The sequence below is a fragment of the Eutrigla gurnardus genome (assembly GCF_963514095.1).
Source record: "Eutrigla gurnardus genome assembly, chromosome: 19".
NCBI lineage: Eukaryota > Metazoa > Chordata > Actinopteri > Perciformes > Triglidae > Eutrigla > Eutrigla gurnardus.
Window position 1 is genome coordinate 15,642,998 of NC_139930.1, and position 14,828 is coordinate 15,657,825.

At 44.9% G+C, this 14,828-nt stretch overlaps 1 protein-coding gene across 2 annotated transcripts in view; it reads left to right on the plus strand.

The window, feature by feature from the left end:
• LOC311030417 (poly [ADP-ribose] polymerase tankyrase-1-like) overlaps positions 1 to 14,828 on the plus strand; it is a 61,032-nt gene that overhangs the window by 24,151 nt on the left and 22,053 nt on the right. For both annotated transcript variants that reach the window (XM_084036155.1, XM_084036154.1), the window contains exons 5-9: positions 816 to 852; positions 3,976 to 4,051; positions 13,149 to 13,243; positions 13,730 to 13,796; positions 13,949 to 14,135. In XM_084036155.1, the coding sequence (XP_083892281.1) occupies positions 816 to 852; positions 3,976 to 4,051; positions 13,149 to 13,243; positions 13,730 to 13,796; positions 13,949 to 14,135 (462 nt within the window). The remainder of the gene's footprint in view (positions 1 to 815; positions 853 to 3,975; positions 4,052 to 13,148; positions 13,244 to 13,729; positions 13,797 to 13,948; positions 14,136 to 14,828) is intronic.

The following is a 14,828-nucleotide window of genomic DNA, read 5'->3' on the forward strand; positions in this document are numbered from 1 at the left end:
CAGGAATGTTAGGCAAATCGAAAATCGCCAATTAAAAAAAAATTGATAATCCAAAAATGGTGGAACTTTTCTCAGCTTAATGATGACCAAAGCCTGGTGACAAAAAAGCCTCAACAAGCGTGTAAGACAGCGATGTCATAGGTTCCCTGTCTGAGAAGATCCCCCCTCTGCCCGACCCTTCCCTGTTTCCCAGGCAGAAACGACACATATGGGAAGGTGTGTGTGTTGTGACTGTAGTTGCAGGGGGGCAGGGCTTAACGAGGGAGAGAGAGCTGGGTAGAGGGCGAGGGAGGTAGGGGGAGGGGTTTGTTTATTTCTGTTGTGATTTTTGATGGTAACTGCACCCACGGGGGGGGAGGGAGGGAGAGAGAGAGACAGGGACAGAGATGATGGAGAACAAGGGAAGATGGTTAGCAGCATGAGCGGCGGCGGAGAGACGGGAGGCGAACGCGGCAAAGGAGGGAGGGATGGACGGACACACGGACGGATAGAGGCAGCGCGCGTGTCAGTCCGCCGCACGTCGCCCAAACAATGAACATGCTGTGGTCGCTGCCGGCAACGCATCGCCACGGCAACCGGAGCCAGAGGGGTGCGCACTGAGCGAGAATGGCAGAGAAAGAGGGGAGGAGGAGGAGGGGGGAGGAGGAGAGATAGAAAGAGAGAGGTTGTCTTCTTCCCCCAATGGATAGATCCTTCCTCTGTGTGTGTGTGTGTTTGTGTGTCTTTACGTGTGCGGCTGATCATGTGCGTCTGTGTGTGGTCGATGTGTGTTGGCGGCCAGTTGTCTGACACTATGATCTTCTGCAACCATCTAGGTGAATACAAAAAGGATGAGCTGCTGGAGGCGGCGAGGTGAGTACCACACTCTGCATGCTCTTTGTTTTCATTTGGCTTTTTGTTCATGCCTCATTATGTGTTTCCTCCTCTGCTTCCTCGTCCACCTGCCAAGTTCACTGGCTCCCTCCGATCTTTTCTTTCCACGCTTCCTTCCTTCTCCGCTCCTTTTCGCCGTCTTGTTTCCTCGCTTATGTCGCTGTCTCCTCCTCTACCACTGTTTCTTCTCATTTCCTCTTCTTTTTATTGTTTTGTTCTGTCATTTATTCTTGTCCTCCTCCCCTCTTCTTTGCTCCCTCCTCTTCCTCTCCTCTTTGATCCACTTATGTTCTCTGTTTCCGGTCCTTGTTTTTCTCTCGCCCTTTTTGTTTTCCCTCTCTGTTCCTTTCTTGTTCTACATTTCCTGTCTTTTCTTCTCACAACCTTTTCCTCGTTTCCTCCTCTCGATCGCTTCTCTTTCGTTTCCTCCATTCCTGTTTTCTCTTGCCTTGTTTTTTTTTCATCCCTTTCCTCTCGTCTCCCTCCATTTCTTCATCTCTTTGGCTTATTTCTCTTTTGTTTATATTCCATCATCTGCTGCCGCCTTCAGTTTTCCTTCCAACATGCATTCAGCTCTTTTGATGGCCCCTCTCTGTGTGTGTGTCAAATGGTTTATTACTTCATCCTTTACCTCCAACACACACACACACACACACACACACACACACACACACACACACACAGCTCTAGTCATGTTTTCAGAGAACATGTGGGCCAGGGACACTTGTGAATGTTATGGTTGCAGGCAGTGCATGTGGGCAATGGGTGTTTGTGTGTGTGTGTGTGTGTGTGTGTGTGTGTTTTAGTCTCTTGCATGAAATGGCATAGCTTTCGTTTGGGATTGTGTGTGGGTGGCTGAGCGCTCAATACCTCAACAGCTACTTTATCTCCCCCTTCTTTCTCTCTCTCCCTCTCTCCCAGACATTCACACACACACACACACACGCACACACACACACACACACACACACACACACACACACGCACACACACAAGAAAGCAGCTGGCATAGCATAGCAGCACCCCAGTGTAATACGGGGTCAGGAGGCTGTTGAAGTGTGAAATGTGAACTCGGTGTGCCTCCATCACAGCTGAGCCGCTGACAGGCTCATCACAGACGTCATTTTTCAGATTGTTTTTTCTTTTCTTTTTTAAAAAAACATATTTTTTTTGGGTTGTGTTTTGGTCAAATAACTCCCACACATGGCTTGTAGATGTGGTTGTTTTCTACTTTATTTTGTTTTTTACTTGTGGCCCTGACAGCGTCTTCACACAGTGGTGTAGAAGAATCTGAGGTGAAACTGCTCAGTCTGACGGGAAGGCAGTGACTCTGTACATTGACTTAAAATAGCATAATCATTAATGTGAGAGGAGTGTACAGTCTGGCCTCCAGCAAGCAGCGAGCAAGTCACGTTGGTTGATTCAAAGTCTTTGCTTATTTGTGTCTTCTCTTAGAATCTATTAGCTGTAAAAAAAAAAAAATGGTGTCAACCGTATCAGCTGCTTAAAGCTTCGTGATCATTAACAGGGTTTCCACCAGTGTGTTGCGAGCCCGGTGGCCCGCTGAGCCTAAGTTGACCCCCCGCTGGGCCGAGGCATCAGGGGATTCTTGTAGATGTGTTTGGAGCTGCAGTTCAGTGGGCCGGCTCAGTTGGAAACATAGATAGCGTCGGGCTGCTGGCAGTCAAGGGATACTTGCAACTGGGCCACGCAACATCGCTGGCAGAAACCCTGATTCAAATATCTTTTCTGAAATGTAATGAAGTAGAAGGATATTAAGTATAAGATTGCAAGTTCAGAGTATGTGGATTTCTACTACAAATACCTTTAAAACCTACAAAACGTTGATTATCGCAGCTTTAACCGATCCAAATGTAATTGATGACTTCCCAGAAGGCTGTTGTTTATCTTCGGTACATTCAAACCGTTAATTTACAGCTGAAGTGATTCGACGGGCTCTGAGATCAGATGAAAGTGTAGATTTAAGAAGAAGGGAAGATCCAATCACACTCACAGAAATTGTCATTTCTCTCCACGTACACAAAAGGATAAACATCCGGGCTTGGTTGTGAGCGATGTCCCCGGTGGGCCCGTGGAGAGCGTTTGTGTGCGACATCAGACATTCACAACACGAAGACGCTGCCGATTTCACCTTCTGAAACGTGTTAGACTGAAAGATATCAGATATGATATATAACTAGACTTGTGAACACGGGGATATTGCCAGGAGACCTGGAGCCGTTGCCTGAGAACAACTTAACATCTGAGATTTTTTTGGGGGAGCGTTAAATGAAAGGATTGATTTCACATCTGTCCATTAAATACGGAGCTTGGACCTGCAGATGGTTCGCTTAGCTCATCCTTAAGACTTGAAATGGGGACGAAGGGAACTTAGGCTTCTTATTCATTCTGCACTCATCAGAATGCCAGGACTATAATCCTATAAAATGCTAGTTGTGCTGTCCATACATCTATTAAACAGGGAGGGACACATCTCATGGTATCAAGGTGTAGAATGAGAACCCGAGGGTAGCAGGTATAGTTGGAGGGAAAACAGGAAGAGTGAGAGGAGGATGTGGATTTTTCTCTTTTGGTCAGAGAGTGAAAGATGTATAAACATGAAGAATGAAGGAGAGGCAGGAAAGAGGGAGAGGAAGGGGACATGGGAGAATAGAAGAATAATCCTTTTCTTCGCCTCTGACAGCTTCTTCCTTTACGGCTTTCATGGGGATGTTAGTTGAACCGGCCGCTGCCTTGGCAACGCTCTCCTGGTGGTCACCCAATGCCAGGGCAGCGAGCCTAGGAACCAGGAACAACATTCACAAAGTCTTAACTCCACCGCAGCTAGGAATGGAAATGATCAAACGGATTTGTTTAGCTTGATGCAGTTACAAGGAAACACACACACACACGCTTCCATCTATCCATTTCTTTAAGTCGCTCTGTTCCTACAGATGAAATTCTTCTTTTTCCATCTCATTCCCCCCCATATTCTCTCCCACGCCCTCCTGCTGAGAAACAGTGCTAATCCTCTACTGTACAGCGTTGGATGTTTTCTATCTAATACATGTGTTTTGTGTGTTGTGTGTGCGCGTTTTGCAGGAGTGGAAACGAGGAGAAGCTAATGGCCCTGCTCACTCCGCTCAACGTCAACTGCCACGCCAGCGACGGCCGCAAGGTAAGAGCACGCACGCAAACACGTACGCTGCAACAAGCTCATCGCTGGCGTTTTTTTGGGGGGGTATTTTTCTAAATCATCTCCCCGGCAGGCATTAGCAAACCCTTTTTCTCGCTCGTTGAAGTGACTAGATGGAGACCCAAAGCCTTCAGTCAATAAATTAGCACTCACGCCGAACAATAGCAGCGCGTAGCAACACGCTTGACACTTGTCAGACTCGGAGACGGCTCTTTTACTGTCCCTGAAAACACGATGGCAGCCAACGGTACATCTCAAGTGTTGTTTTCTCTCCTGCTTTTTCAGTTGATTGAGGACCAAACAAAAGGCACTCGTGTTCATATTCAAATTTGTATTTGCAATCACCGTGGCTCACATTTCATAGTTTTTTCAAATCGGTTAGACAGCTGCTTCGTAGTAAGAGCACGGGGAAGCTGCCGAGGCCTTCGCTTCGCCTCGCGAGATTTCAACCAAGGTTACAAGTGGGGAGAAGTTCCACACAAAGACACCTTTTACATATTCTTTTGTCTGCGTCAGGGAATCATTTTGGCTTATGTCTTTGGGTGGACCTGCACCTCTTACCATAAATAATCAGGATAAGCTACTCGCTGAGCCTCATGCTGGGCTCGTGAGACAACGTGGGCGTAGTAGCTGCAGACAGAATTGCAGGTCAGGTGATGCACATTGGCCCAAACGCACTGTTTCTCATACAAATGGTAATCCAAAATAAAAAAAAAGAAATCATAAATACATTTGTCTTTGCATCACAAACATGTTCCTCTTTGTCACTATTTGAGGCTTTGCGTCTCACGCTCCGTGTTTTTATTTAAACACAAAAAGCACATCGGCCAACAGAGTAAAGTGCTGTTTTCCATCCTGCTCCTTTCTAACAGAAAATGCTTTTAATGGCCGTGGTATTTTGTTTGTGATGGTGTGTCCTCGGGGAGTCGTGAGCCTCAGGTTGAGCTCTGCTTGGTCACAGCGGTACGTCTGGCTTGTTGTGACTAATTAGTCCCCGGGATGAAAAAGTGGCTGAATGAAAAAGCTTTTTGAGTTTTTTGCATTTGCATCCAGCATTAGTTTAAATATGCACTCTTTTTTTTTTTTTTTTAGTCCCATATCACTGTTTTCCAACCTGACGGAAGCAAAGACTGCTGCAGTGGCAACCGGCCAGGCAGGCTTGCTTCACGAAGGCATCCTTCATGAGCTCCTGCCGGCGTCTCCTGAGGGTTTTCTCTACAACTACCATTCTTGTCAGAGTAGAGAAGCATCATTGTCCGTTTAAAACCCAAGCGGCCGGCGTATCATAGCATCACCTACAGTATCTGATAGCGGATAACGCTGTGGGTTTGTCAAATTGAGCTATCGTGTAGAAGGTTTTGATTGGTTAGAGAATTTTTCTTTTTCAGAAATCCGAAATTACTGTTATTTATTGGTCACTTGAGCTGAGCCCCTGTATTTCACAGGTTGCTATGACAATTACTGGGACAAGCAGGGAGAGGGGGAAGAGTTCTACTCTATACTTTTGGTAACTGTCATGTAAATGCTGTAACAGCTTCGAAGAGGCACTCTGCTGTAATTTGGGGTACTTTAGCGTCGTTGATGATACTCAGCTGCAGCTCGTCTCCATCATATCGCTGTCGTACTCCTAATCGTGAGGGAACATCCTCTATTATCTGTTCAGGTGGCCTGCTGGGGGTGTGATGCACCCGAGGGGGGGGGAAAACGGTGTAATTTGAACTTCTGCGGAGACGCATTGGACAAAAAAATCAAGGGATCATTGAAATGTAACAGTCCAGAAGTAGATTAATGCAGCCAACCAGTAAAAGCTGTGCTTAGACGTAGTCTGAAATGACCTCTCCTGAGCACTCTGTATTTGTAATACCCTGTAATTGCTCAGATTGAAAGCAGCGATGCACAGTAGATGGAATATATATTTTTTTTTTGCACGCCAGTGCGGTTTTTATTTCTAATTTATTTTATTTATGGTCTATTCCCGCCGGCTTAAATTGAGTGAACTCTGCGTAATGGTTTTAGATATGAGGCGAAAGTGAGGGGCAACAAAAACTTTCCCACTTGTCGTCTGTGTCCTTTGACCAAATCCGCTAATGGAAATCAGTCTGCTGGCAAATATGAGCGTGCGGCCATTAACAGCTTTTATTTAAATTCAGTCTAGACTCTCCCCTCCTTTTTTAATAAATCAGGTTTTATTATAAGATTAGTGAAGGTAAATGATTGAAGTATCACGTAATGAATTTATAGTATGATGAGTGTAAATGACAGGAGATAATTAAACACAGGTAGGAGGGTTGTAGACGATTCCTCGGGAATAAAAGTGTAAGTAACGGACAATTAGATGGAAGCGTAATAACCACCCATTATATAAGATGGAATTTAGAGCGAGACAGATAATGGCATGACGTAAGAACATTTTCCAGATGAAGTTATGTTACAAAATATGAATAATCTGTTGCAAAAAGCATGCAGAATAATCTGTTGGCCGGCACATCGAGGCATCACGTGCACACACACACACCCTCAAATTGTTAGGACGCCACTAATGATGATCACGGACAAAACAGAGCGTGACAGAATCCTAATGATTGGTAATGATGCTTTCCTTAAAATTAAACAAGAGCCATCTCCTCCTTCCCTCCCTCCTTCACCAGCCTCCTTCTCCTCTAATGCATTTTAATCAGAAGTAGCAGAGACTCTCCGTCGCCCCTCTTCAACCACACATCCAAACACAGATGTGGAGCATAAATGTTGATCGCAAATGCGTCTTGGTGGAATTAAATCAGCTCTGCTTGTATATACACAAAGGCACACATGAGAGAGAGATGGAGGGCAGAGATGCCCTCACCACATGCTGCAGGTTGGGTCTGGAACAGTTTCAGTTAGTACAGACTTGAGTTTTTTATCCGAGCGGAGGCTCTCACAGTCGCATATTAATGCAGATGTTTCCAGAACGAGTTTGACACATGTGTCACACGTGGGTGCACCGTATCTGGCTGTCTTCTGGAAAGGCTGTTCCTGCCTCCACACACGTCCTCTGCTAAGAACTTTTTCCTGCTTATTGCACTGCTCTATATAGCACAGGCAACAGCAGTATACCAGCCTGTGTGTGTGGATGATTGAGGGCCCATCAGAGTGGGGATATTATTAACACGGCTGAGTGGAGAGCGTTATCAAGCTGACACACACACACACACACACACACATATCTTCTTATGTGCTTCACTGACATATGCCACTTTCAACTACTGACTAGAAATTCTGTTTCCAGTTCCACGGGGAATACATTTCATGTTCTGGACTCGGCGTTGAGCTCCGTCTGTTGTGTTTGCTCTTGTTTGCGTGAGTGTGTGTGTGAATATTTTGAATTTTGAATGTGTATCTCGCCAGTGAGCATCGTTGCACCCACTCGTGTCCTAGCTGGCACCAACATCAAAGGCTCAGACGAGAAGAGCAAGACCAAGATTGAGATTCAGAGAGCAGGAGGAGAAGGGGGGGAGAGTTTCATTGAAGCCTTGTTTAAATGTTGATTATGGGAGCTTATCCCGCTGAGAGCACCACACCGTCCGACGGTGCTCACCACCGCTCTGTGGTGAGAAACATGTCTTTCCAAAAGTGAACTTTTCAGGAATAGAAGTGGATATTTGACTTCTGCCTATGAAAGGCTCTCCAATGTTTCTATGCAGTTTGAAGACTATTTTATATTGTAGTTCACCACGTCAACCACTATTTAACGAGCTGGAGATAAGTAGAAGAGTCAAATAAAGTACGTTCTGATTAATATTATCAATCGCTTGATGTTTGTTGTTAATTATATTCCAAATCATTCGAGTTTCAAGGAAAAATATGCCGCTCCAATTATTTAGCCAGCGGTTGTATTTATTGATTCATTCAGCCGAACCGACTTGTCTGATAACCTTTTGCTACATTTTGTCAGATTAGCGCCTCCATCATTTATGCGAGGTACTCGACAATCATGACGTTCTTTTCGTTCCGTTGCCGACGTACCTGGAATCTCTCCCTCGGATCAGAGTGGAGGCCGTCTTGGCGAGGCTCGCTCCTGTTTTCACATCCAGGTGAACACAACATAAGGTCGTAGCAACGATCATTTTTCACGGCGTTCGTTGGCAGCGTGTGCATAAATGTAACCCGACGCCCTGTCTGAGGGAGAGATTAGACTTCTGCTCCTTTGAAAGCGAATAATAGAAACATCCAGAGGCTTTCCAGGTGACAGATGACAAATTGGGGGAAGAGAAGGTTTAATAAACTTTTGTCAGTGATGAATTTAATGCCTTGCTTTCATGCAGGCCCGTGGCATGTTGTTGTCTGAGGGGGATGTGTGCCTCTGCAGCTCGATGGCGTAAAAGTCGTTTTATCAGGAAAATTCAGCGTCACGTTGTTTCCTAAACTGACAAAAACACCTAATGTAGTTTTGACTTTAGCTCATTGAATCGTTTTTACACCACAAGTAAACATGTACACCTCATAAATAGTAGCTAATTTGCAGAAACAGACACTACCAGTGTGATCCTTGTACATAATAATGTTATGTATAAGTGATGCTTTTGAGATATGAGGGTTTCTAACTGTATGTCACCTGCCAGCAGATACCTGGGAAAAACAAGTGTCTAGAAACGGCGTGTCCGTCTGAGACTGAAAGTAATAAAAGATGTTTTCTGTTGCTTTCGAAGAATGTTTTCCTGGAGTTGCCTTTTGAGCCGCACAGCTTGAAACGTTCCGCGGAGCCCTCAGCTCCTCGGAAAAAGTCAGTGTTTATAGCCAGGAGGCTGAGCAGATAGGTGATAGGTGTGTGTGTGTGTGTGTGTGTGCGTGTGTGTGTGTGTGTGTGTGTGTGTGCGTGTGCGTGTGTGTGTGCGTGTGCGTGTGTGTGTGCGTGTGCGTGTGTGTGTGCGTGTGTGTGTGTGTGTGCATGTGCGTGTGCATGGAGAGGATAGGATGAAAGACTAGCTGCAGGTTATTTATCTTCCAAGCTGTTGGTTGGGCTGAGCTGTCAGTGCCTTTATTGTGTGTGTGTGTGTGTGTGTGTGTGTGTGTGTGTGTGTGTGTGTGTGTGTGTGTGTGTGTGTGTGTGTGTGTGTGTGTGTGTGTGTGTGTGTGTGTGTGTGTGTGTGTGTGTGTGTGTGTGTGTGTGTGTGTGTGTCGGACAGAGGAATAGCAAACAGATTTGCTAATACGTGTATTGATCCAGTCATCTGACACTACTCATCTTGTTGGCGCGTCCATCTGCTGATGTGCAGCCCTGACCCGAGTACGGAGGCAGCTCAAAGGCTGGAGGACAAATGAATGGGACGTTCCACTATTTATTTAATGTTATTAACCGACCACTGCTCTTAATTATTTGACATTAAAATGTAATCATTTTGGTCACATTCACGAGCCGAGTGCAGCTGTTCTGCTCATCTTTTCAAGAGAGAGATGCTCATCACCCCCAGAGTGTATTTTGGGAAACGTATGTGACGTGAAACATACAGATCCATTTGCTGATTGATGCTCAAACCTATGCTGCGTCTCTAGTTTCACATCGCCGCTGACTAAAAGGGACAAATGTATGCGGTTTCAGTTCAGTTGGTCCTTCAGGGCAAAGTTAGATAATAACACCGGAGCTTCTCTCTCTCTCTCTCTCTCTCACACACACACACACACACACACACACACACGCATAAACACACTCAGTCATGCAAACAACACCAAACAAAATGGTCCAATTGTGGCTGTACACCCACCCGGATAGATCATGCCTCATTGCTATGGCAACTGCTGACAGCTTGCAGTCACTGTTGTCATGGGAACAGGTTGACAGGCTCTTAAAGAGAATAGGAAGACAGAGAGAGAGAGAGAGAAGGATGTAAAAGGTTAAAGAAAAATGGAAACATCACAAAGAAGGAATGGATAGCCGATTAAATGCAACCCGCATGGTTTTTAAATGCTTTGTTAGAATTGAACTGTGTGATGTTAGACGGCTGTTAGATGAGTGTTTCTATGGAGGGGGAGGGGAGACATAAAAAGCCACCAAGGGAAGTCAGAAAGAAAGATGAGTATCTTCCATCTTGGCTTTAACATGCCTTCCGCATCCTTCCTGGCTTCCTTCGGTTTCCTCCGTCCCCCTCCTCCACAGAAAGGCTTTTAGGTGATTAAAACACGACAGAATGTCCTGTCTTTTATTGATATTGTTCACTTACAGTCTGCCACCGTGTGTGGCGACTCCCTCCCCTCTCTCAATGATCTTCCGCTAGGCCTCTCCACTTTAAGGCAACACATTTCATTATCTATCAAAGCTCTTTTTAGATGCATGTTCACCACAAAACAAACGGATGGCATGCAGAGCTAAAACACATGCCATAAGCCCGAGGAAAGATGAAATAATCTTATTCTCACACCTTGGACACATACTTAATTTGTCATTTCACTCCAAATCGACCTTCGCGACACTCATTTCTGCTCACTGTAGTGCACTTTCTTTCAAAAGTGTTCAGTAAAACATCTATTCTTTCATCTTTTCCATCTGAAGGGTTACTATGTGGCCTTCCGAATAGTAACCGACAAAAAAAAAAAAACATCTTTGCTTTCATAAATTCACTGCGCCAGAAAACGAAGGCTGCAGCGGAAGGTTGAGTAGGACGGGGTTGAATGCGTTACGGCTCAAACAGATGACACAGCGGTGACACTTTTGATTATTATTGGCTTATGGGTGCTGAGGTCAGAGCAGAGCATCATAATAAAACTCTCAGCTGGAGCTGCTTTTTTTATGACTTGAATCCAAATAGGCTTCTGTGTGGAGAATCCAATACAAAACCGTCTCTCACTCACAAACAAACACACACACAACGTGCACGTACCCGCTGTTCTCACAGGGTAGACAGATTGAGGAGGTGGAGCTTAAACCCAGTCTGACCCTGGCAACAACATCACGGTGATGCAACAGTACATGCACGTTTGTTTGTGTGCGTGTTTGTGTGTGTGACGCCTAACTGATGACTCACCGCTAGCTCGGTTTAAGGAGACTAATGTATGTAGATGTACTGAGACCCGATCATTGCTTTACACTCTGGTTTTTTTTTTTCTTCTCATTTTGCAATAACAAGTACACACAAACGCACACTGCATTTTAAATGAGGATGATGAGTAACTGTGTACATGTCCTGGTCCTTCCAAACGCTGCTGTCACATCCTGTAAATACGAGCGGACCATCTGTCCACCCGGCTCTGCCTCTCTGCAGCTGCTGCTTCTTCGCTGAACTCCGAGATCACCAAAGATGATCTGTTTTTCAAGCTCTCGTCCCACACTACAGTTGGGCTCACAGTTTCACTTTTAGTCGGATGAAAAAAAAAAGAAAATTCCATCCATCCATCCATTGTCTACCGCTTATCCTGTATTCAGGGTCGCATGTGGGCTGGAGCCGATCCCAGCTGTCATTGGGCGAAGGCAGGGTACACCCTGGACAGGTCGCCAGTCTATCACAGGGCCGACATGTAGAGACAAACAACCATTCACTCTCACATTCACACCGACGGGCAATTTAGAGTCACCAATGAACCTATCCCCATCCCGCATGTCTTTGGACGGTGGGAGGAAGCCGGAGAACCCGGAGAGAACCCACGCTTACACGGGGAGAACATGCAAACTCCACACAGAAGGAACCCGGGGCCGACTCGGGAATCGAACCCGGGACCCTCTTGCTGTTAGGCGACAGTGCTACCCACTACACCACCGTGCAGCCATCCAATTTCCACCATAACCACTAATTTACACCTAATCTTTGATAAGAGTCCCAGTATCCTGTATGTGTTAACTTTTGTAACTTTGCTGCATAATTCATAAAATAGGATGCCAGCAGTGAGAACATAGTGTGTGTGTGTGTGTGTGTGTGTGTGTGTGTGTGTGTGTGTGTGTGTGTGTGTGTGTGTGTGTGTGTGTGTGTGTGTGTGTGTGTGTGTGTGTGTGTGTGTGTGAAAAGAAGTATGTAAGTTTTGAGAAGCTCCACTTTGAAAATCAGTGCTCTGTAAACATCTTTCTTTTTTATTTTTGGATGTTGCCACGGGTTTGCATCACGGCTTATGAAATAATGTTGTTGTCTTCACTTATAAAAGAGCAATCTTTCTCCTTAAGTGACTTTTTGAACGACTTTGTTGTTGCCTTCATAATAGAGCCATTTAGAATGCCGATGGCGGTGTTCGGGCCTGATATCTGCACTGTAGCATTTCTGAACGGTGCCAACATCGTCTGGATTTTTGTGCTGGTTTTGTCGGCATCCCAACAAAAATGCTGGAACGTCCTTTTCTTACAGCTGGCTCGCTCAGCTGATGCACTGTTTTGGGGTTTGTTGCATGGATATCGCGCCGATGTTTGGTCTTAACAGCTGCGTGAATGTGAATAGTCTTGTCTTTGCACCTTCCCCATTCACTCCCACACATCATCACCAGCCTGCCTGTCACACACTTCATTCGCTTCATGATCAGTTCTGTTTCCGTTAGACATTTCTTGCATTTGGTTGTTATCGATTGAGTGCTTCAGTTGGACTCTTGACCCAGACAGAAAGTCTTTGGAAGATTGACGGCCAGGTGTGTGAAACGGACACGCGGTAGCTTTAATCCCGGCCCTATCCGCAATTTGATCCCGAGTACATCCAGTGTGGTACAATATTTTTTTATGTCATGACTCGGGGCTCCTATTACATTTTTTTCTGCAACAACTTCAATCTGACTTAATAATGGAACCAGTGTGGGTGACACCCCGGCTTTAAAGAAGCACGGCCTTTGCCGGGAGCGTAGAGAGCAAGCGGCGCATGCAGAGTGAAGCCATCTCTTCTCAGTTCAATCTTCAAAACCTTCAGAGCTGCAGATTTTTCGGTTTTATGGAGGAAATATCCCCGAGAAATAGCCCCGTTTTCTCTCTTACCTTGAGAAATCTGCCTGTGCGGTCACAGCGAGAATGTATTTCTTCTTCTCCTTCTATACAGGAATGATGTTATTAAATCAAGATAATAGGCTGTGGGCTAAAACACATGTGTATCGTACTTCCCCATCCTCTCTGATTGTCTCTCTTTGTCTCCTCTTGTCTCTCCAGTCCACTCCGCTGCATCTAGCAGCAGGATACAACAGGGTGAGGATAGTTCAGCTGCTGCTACAGCATGGAGCAGATGTCCACGCCAAGGACAAGGGGTACGTACACACACAACCAAAAACAACATGGTGGCAGTTCTGATAGCGTTGTCAAATGTATCCGGCATTATCCACCCGAGGTGCTGTCTGAATAAATGACAGGTACATTTAGGTTATTTCACATTAAAGTTATGCTTTAATGGTATTCAGGCCGACAGATTTAAATTATAATTTCATCCTTCCGATTTAACACAGTGAAAGTATAGACCTTTTAATCATGCTAGTGAATATTGGTATATATTAGCATGCTAACATGCTAAGCTAAGATGTTGAACTTGTTAGCGTTGTCATTTTGGTGGTTAGATGAAAGCCTGCAGAATCGCTGTAGACTCTTAAGTTTTGTTACAAAATTCATTACTGAACTGGAGAAAGCTGTAATGGAGAGGTAAAGAAATTGGGTATTTAATTCTATTATTTTTTTGCATTTATCGAATAAATCTGTATATTTATCGTTAATGAATGCTGTTTTGTCTTCTGCTCCTCCAGTGGATTGGTGCCTCTACATAATGCCTGCTCTTATGGACACTACGAAGTGACTGAGCTGCTGTTAAAGGTACACTCACACACATGGCAGTGACACTTCTTCTTTATTAAAAAGTAAACATGGAAATTGAATTCCAAAAGATCAGATATGCACCGCACTGTTATTTTTTCAATCCCTCGTTTCCACCTCCCATTTAATCGTCCACCATTCCTTGTTTTCAGCACGGAGCGTGTGTGAACGCCATGGATCTGTGGCAGTTCACCCCGCTCCATGAAGCGGCGTCTAAAAACAGAGTGGAGGTGTGCTCTCTGCTGCTGAGCCACGGCGCCGACCCGACCCTGCTCAACTGCCACAGCAAGAGCTCCGTGGACATGGCGCCCACTCCCGAGCTGAAGGAGAGACTCACATGTGAGTGTGGATGCTAAATGTGTCACGGTGCTGGATTCATTTTAGAAAGATGTATTTATGCCGGACAGTGTACTGGATGAAACACCACCGAAGAAGACTGTCATATTTTAGAAACTGTTAAATCCTGTGTTCAAGTCGTTTGTTATTTTTCTTTTTATTTCAAGTTAATTTAGTTTTGTTTGATGTCTATCTAAATACCCTATCATAATAATTTTGTGTAGTGATAGAAACTTTTCTTAATTGAGCATTTTGTAGATGCATGATATGTTATTTTAACGCTCCCATCAAATTAATTTTCTTTACATCTGCAGAGTCAAAGCAGACAAGATAAGTCCTTTTCTGTGCCAGAAAGCTCTTTGAAAGTTAATTAGCGAGTGGGCTATCTCGCCGATGCACTTGTTGCTTCATCTTTGTGTCGAGGCAGATCAAAGTGAAAAATCGAATGCTCCATGAATCAAAAGCCATCATGGGTTCATGTGCAACAATTGACAAGCGCTCCTGGATTTTGATGATGCTGTGGTTTTTGAAAACGCGTTTCAGTGGGATATTTGCCCAGAGGAGATGAGTCTTCAAGGTGGTGAAAGGAGGTTTCGCTCTTTTTGGCGTCGTAAACTTTTTTTTTTTAAACTTTAGGTAGAGGTTTCAGGAGTTCTGAAGAAATTGTGTGTCAGCTCTTTTTGTTTCCTAGAACAA